Source organism: Bidens hawaiensis, unplaced genomic scaffold (genome assembly GCF_021521415.1).
Source record: "Bidens hawaiensis isolate Kalapana, Puna unplaced genomic scaffold, B.hawaiensis_p1.1 tig00033542_1, whole genome shotgun sequence".
Classification (NCBI taxonomy): domain Eukaryota; kingdom Viridiplantae; phylum Streptophyta; class Magnoliopsida; order Asterales; family Asteraceae; genus Bidens; species Bidens hawaiensis.
The window spans coordinates 211,865-217,748 of record NW_027495758.1 but is presented as its reverse complement, the minus strand read 5'-3'; the positions used below and the strand labels follow the sequence as shown (position 1 = coordinate 217,748).

The 5,884-nt window shown below is 37.5% G+C and overlaps 1 protein-coding gene across 1 annotated transcript; it reads left to right on the top strand.

Moving 5' to 3' along the window:
* Positions 1 to 1,997: 1,997 nt before the first annotated feature.
* On the top strand, positions 1,998 to 3,074 carry LOC143585052 (transcription factor bHLH162-like). The gene is made up of 3 exons (XM_077066932.1): positions 1,998 to 2,206; positions 2,321 to 2,656; positions 2,831 to 3,074. The coding sequence occupies exons 1-3, from the start codon at positions 2,069 to 2,071 to the stop codon at positions 3,014 to 3,016; spliced, it is 660 nt and encodes a 219-aa protein (XP_076923047.1). The 5' UTR covers positions 1,998 to 2,068; the 3' UTR covers positions 3,017 to 3,074.
* The last annotated feature ends 2,810 nt before the right edge of the window (positions 3,075 to 5,884 follow it).

Below are 5,884 nucleotides of genomic sequence, written 5' to 3'. Positions count from 1 at the left end.
TGCGGTCAAAACTCCCCCTACATGAAGAAGCAAATCATCCTCTTCGGAGGAGTCGGAATCAGACGAGTACGACGACATTATTTTTTAAAAAAAAAATGGGACGATGGGTTGTTTGGAGATTGAAGTTGTGTTTGATATGGTAAAAATGTTGTGTTAAGAAATGGGTAAGTTTGGTTTTTTTTTGAAGTTGTGTTAAGTCTTGTATAAAATGGGTAATATATAGGAGTAAAAAAAAAAAAAAATTTTTTTTTTAAAAAAATAAAGAGCCAACGGCTCATTTAAGGTCTCCAACGGCTCTTTTCACCATTCCCCATGCCCTAAACGCCACACAGGTCCCGCGAACCCCCTTGCGCCCGCCTCTTTTTCCGCGCTCGCGCCCCTCTCGCGCCTCGGTGGTGTGGTGATCGCGCCCCGGGGCGCGAGCGGCTGGCCTCTTGCGCCCTTTCTAGCGCTCCACACCCCTCAGCCTTATATGTTTTCTGTTTTAGAGATTAATACTTTGGTTAAATTAGGCAGACAAGTTCTGACCTGGTTAAACCTATTTAAAAAAAAGTATAAGTGTAATTTTATAATTTTTTAAAAATAACAAAAATGAAGTGGCTAGGCTCTATAAAAGAGAAAACATATAAAAAAAATTATAGGTATTTAATTGATCGTATTGTCTCTTACGTGTTAAATCCGATTAAACATGTTTTATCAGGACTAAGTTAAATTATCATATATAATAATTGAAAATTTTGGCAACGTAATCACGTGATTGGTCCAAGTGGCACCACGTAGCTGGTCGGCTTTTCTATGTTTATCTGTTTTTTGTTTCTAATTTGTAAAACGCGGGTTTTTTTACCAAATTTGTGTTAGCTTGCGCTCGCAACACGTGGTTTTTGTCGCCGCGACTTTTTTTGTCCGTCGATTCAGACGAATCTACGCCAGTTTGCGGCCACAACGTGCGTATATTTTTGGTTTTTGTCACGCTAATTTGTTGTATTATGAGTGTGGACGAATTAACTTATTGCTTTAGTTTCGGTGTCGTAACCCAATTCCGATCGAATTCGTGTCTGTTCGCGTCTACAACCATGGTTTTCTTTGAACGATTTAGTGCCGGCAACGTCAATTCCCGACCGAATTTTCATTAGTTCGCAAGCGCCACACGTGAGTTATTTATCACGTTTTTTTTTGTTCGACAATTCCAGAATCAACGAATTTGTATCAGTTCGCAACTGCAACGCATGTGTTTTTTTGGTTCGCCATATTTCTTTATATTTTAAATATGTTAAGTTGTATTTAGGTGTGGAAGAATTTATGTCTTGCCTTACTTTTGGCACCAGAATCACATATCAACCAAACATTCATAGGTTCGCAACCGCAATGCGCATTTATGTTATGTTAATTTGTTGTATTTTGGCGTTAACAAGATATTTTTTGGGGTTTATTTCTGGCTTCGTAACCTAGGACTAATTGAATTCACCTTGACTCTAGTTGTATCACATGGTTTGATAAGATGTATGAGTATTAGTGTTAAAAACATCAACCCGGCACAATGTGTCAGGAATCTATCTAGTTACAAATGAAAGAAAAAAAATTGAGGTTTTTGTCATGATATGATATAATTTACTTTTGACATTCGTTGTAAGCACCACATTCGATGCTCCATTAAAATACAAAAAAGCAACAGGCCACTGATGAGTGATGACAGATGAATGACGAACACGATGTGACATCACCGTTATTATTTGGTTGCTTCCACTTCCCCATATGACCTATTTCCTCTTGCGTTCCCATTAAAAAAAGGAAAAAAGAAAAAAACCCTACACATTGATGACAGATGAATGACGAACACGATGTGACATCACCGTTATTATTTGGTTGCTTCCACTTCCCCATATGACCTATTTCCTCTTGCAAAAAAAAAGAAAAAAGAAAAAAACCCTACACATTAATTAATTACTATATATAGACACCAACACACATGGCACATTGTATAAAATCATATAGCACACTTTCCTTATAACAAATATTACTTTTCATACTTAAGCCACTTGTTCGGATTGAGTTAGCCATAGGTTTTAACATGGACGGTGGCATCAAGTTTTCCACTTCGAGGTCGCAGAAGCCCGAAAGAAAGATCATCGAGAAGAACAGAAGAAACCAGATGAAGAAGCTTTCTTGTCATCTCTACTCACTTGTCCCTCATCATTTCATATCCAAGGTTACTTTCAATACGTTAATTTGAAACTTAATTTCAAGTCACAATTAAACTGCTAAAAGTTACAGTCGCAAATACCCAGTTTTCTATTACTGACGGTACATATGTGTGTCACAGGGAGGTAACGGAGTGACGGATAGAGTGGATAGAACAATAGAATACATTGAAACGTTAAAGAACAACGTGGAGATGAGCAAGAGCAAAAAGGAGAAGCTCTTGAGTAAGAAAAGAACACAAGCACATGTTGCTAAAGTCAACAAAGTTTGTTGCAACTCACTTGATATTCAAATCCAAGAAATAAGCCATGATCTTGATGCCGTTTTGGTGACCGGGTTGAATGATTATTCAAGTTTTTGTGATGTAGTTCGGTTACTTGGTCAGTCTAGTGCTGAGGTAACACTAGCGAATTTTACAAGCACCGGGCATTCGACCTTTCACATCCGTCAAAAACAGGTGAATCCCACTAACATAGTATTTACTCAATTTATTTTAAAAATAATTACCATAAGTTTCTTTATAATTATTCTTACTATATTTTGAATACAATGAGGATGTACCCAATCAAGTCCTATGTAGTTACATTTCTTTATTATCTAGCTTCTTATACATGTATCATTTGATGGATAGATTGAAGCGGACGATGTTTGTAAACGGCTCAAGAGTTTAGCAGGCGGATATTCAAACGGCATCAAGGAGTTGGATGAAGCTTCGTTTTGCAACGAAGTTGAGCCGGATCTAAGTATATGGGACTTTGACTTTCAAACAAGCGTGTGGGGTTGCGAGTTAGGGATGATTTTGAAAACGAATGGATAATACTAATAAATGGTGTTGCTACTTTTAGAAAGGAATCATTTTTAGTGTTTCTTTATGAGGTAGAAACCGTAGAATGTTATTCCCTATTTGTTTATTGCATAGAAAGAGGGACATATCTCTATATGTGGCCAAAACAAGATGGATTTGGAAAGTTAAAAGAAATCAATAAATAAAATAAAAGAAAAAAAATCTTTTGTAAATTATTAATTAATCAACATAGGAAACTTTAAAACTATTAGGAAACTGTTTATACTCCAGTACTCTAGGTTTAGCTAACAAAAGTTGTTAAGCTTAGTTCCTTGTCGTATTTAATTAATGTATCAATGTAACCGTATTATTTTGTTATCAAAACCACATAGGCATATTGCTTCCAACATAAATGTCCCCAACATTGATGAACATAAAGATATTTGAAACGATTGTTTCTCTCTCAACCACTCATTCTAAAAAAAATCAGTACTCCATAGCCCCGCACACAGCGACAAACCAATACTACAAATGTGGGCCGGCCATGGTATCACGAGAGTTAACCCTTTTGAAATATAAAACAAAATGTCACTCGTGAAGTTAATAAAGGCAAAAAATTTATAAAAAAATCATTCTTACTTTTAACTAGACATGAGATCTTCATATGCCATACTGAATCTTCAAACATCAATTTCGCATACGCGACTCGTATAGGTCTCGTTTAGCTCTATATAGGCCGTATAGGCCTATATGGACCGTATAGGCCTCTTCAAGCCGAACAGGCCTATATCGGCCGTATAGACACATTTTTTTTGTTTTAATTAATTAAAAGTTGTAAATAAAAAAAACACAAAATTTAGCATGTAGCATCCGAAATGGTTATAAACTAAAAACATGTAACATAAAATTGCACGAGCGTTTGATTAATTAAAAGATTAAAAAATATAGTCGTTTGATGATGGAGGTGTCGGTTAAAAATAAGTCGTTTGGTTATGAAGAGGACAGTTAAAACAAGTCGATTGACGATGGTGTCAAATGATGTTGACAAAAACCTACACCAGCCGTATAGCGTGTATACACGATGAATGTGAAAAAAAAATTATAAAATTTGAACTAAAATGAGATACTATATGAGTAGTATAAGGCCTATAATGATATAGTTCACCAACGAAGAGCTACATGAGTAGTATAAGGCCTATAATGATATAGTTCATCCACCAAGAACTATACTAGACATCATGGCCTATACGAGTCGTATAGACTGCAAAATGTTGTCTTGTTCCCATCGTACATTTTCAGTCACACGTGGTCTATAAGACTCATATAAGTCTATATGAGTCGTATATATCTGTACAGAGACCATGGGGGTTGTGTATTCCGATCATATCCTTTTAAGTATTAATTATATATGCATGTAGGAGGGTTATGCTCAAAAGCGTTAAAGACTTCAGAAATGTGAGAAATAACCTGGATGCGTCACATGTCTTAATGGGTAAGGTAGATGTGTTTAGCTAAAAGGTAAATGTTTGAGCTTGAAAATATATAACTTGACAACGTGCTGTTATGTAGGGCTAAATATGCACGTTTTGGGTTGAAGTTGAAGCTAAAGCACTCTTATGTAAGGGTAATGTGACATCTCACGTCGGTTGGGGAACGGAACTAAGCCTTCTTTAAAAGGGGGTGCATACCTTCCTCTTCATAACGCGTCTGGGGTGTTTAATGGTAGTAGATGAGAGGAGAACTCAACAGTTAAGCGTGTTCAGGTGGGAGTAGTATCAGGATGAGTGACCTTATGGGAAGTCTTCACCTGGGCTAGGGGTGTGATTTTTAACCGTACCCGAATAACGAACCCGAATCGAAGCGACCCGAGACCCGAATAACCCGAACCGATTAAGCTCCTAACCCGAGTCTGAGACAAAATATTCGGGTCGGTATTTGGGTTGAAATACCCAAATTTGGGTTGACCCGAATAACCCGAAGTATAATACATCGATGTATGTATCCCTAATTTTTATAGGGTAATTTAGCGGTGAAGTAACACAGTGACCTATGTATTCTTTTTCGATTGTTCTCAAGACTCCGATTAATTTTGAATTTATCACATCCCAATGCATTAATTACGATAAAGCATGTTGAGAATGTATATTCGGTTCAAAAAGCTTAAATAGTATAGTATTTAAACCAATATGTATTGTGCATGTTTCTTCAATCTACACAAGTATTGATCCGCAGGCTACAACACTCCTTCATCCGATTTAATACATGCTTGTATGATAAATTTCATTTTTTGCTAAATAATATATGCTATTGTTGAATATAGTTGTATATTATGGTTTTATAACGACTTGGAATACGTTTTTTTAATTTATGATATTGTCAAAGGTGGATATATTTTTTTAATTTGTTAAACCCGAAACCCAACCCGAATTAACCCGACCCGTTCAACCCGAAATCCGAACAATCCGAACTTATTTGAGTCGGTTCTTGGGTCAATTTGTTTTGAGCTCAAACCCGAACAACCCGACCCAAACAACCCGAAACCCGAATAAATAACCCGAAGAACACCCCTAACCTGGGCAACCAAAAGCAAATCCGAGAGGCGATGGTACGTCCCGGCCAAAGCGGACAATATTATGGTGCGGCGGTAGCTGGGCTGTTACAGATGGTATTAGAGCCAGGGCCGGACCGGTGGTGCCAGGTCCCGCGAGGACGCTGGACCCCTGAGGGGGGGGGGGTGGATTGTGACATCCCACATCGGTTGGGGATAAGAACTAAGCCTTCTTTATAAGGAGGTGGATACCTTCCTCATCATTACGCGTTTTGGGCGTTTAATGGTAATGGATCCGTGAGGAGATGGTACGTCTTGGCCAAAGTGGAAAATATTATGGTGCGGCGGTAGCT

Bases quoted from the DNA above. Each gene is read 5' to 3' on its own strand.
- LOC143585052 (XM_077066932.1), top strand. From the start codon at position 2,069: ATGGACGGTGGCATCAAGTTTTCCACTTCGAGGTCGCAGAAGCCCGAA. The intron at 2,207-2,320 runs GTTACTTTCAAT...TGTGTGTCACAG, and splicing joins CTCATCATTTCATATCCAAG to GGAGGTAACGGAGTGACGGA. The intron at 2,657-2,830 runs GTGAATCCCACT...TTTGATGGATAG, and splicing joins TTCACATCCGTCAAAAACAG to ATTGAAGCGGACGATGTTTG.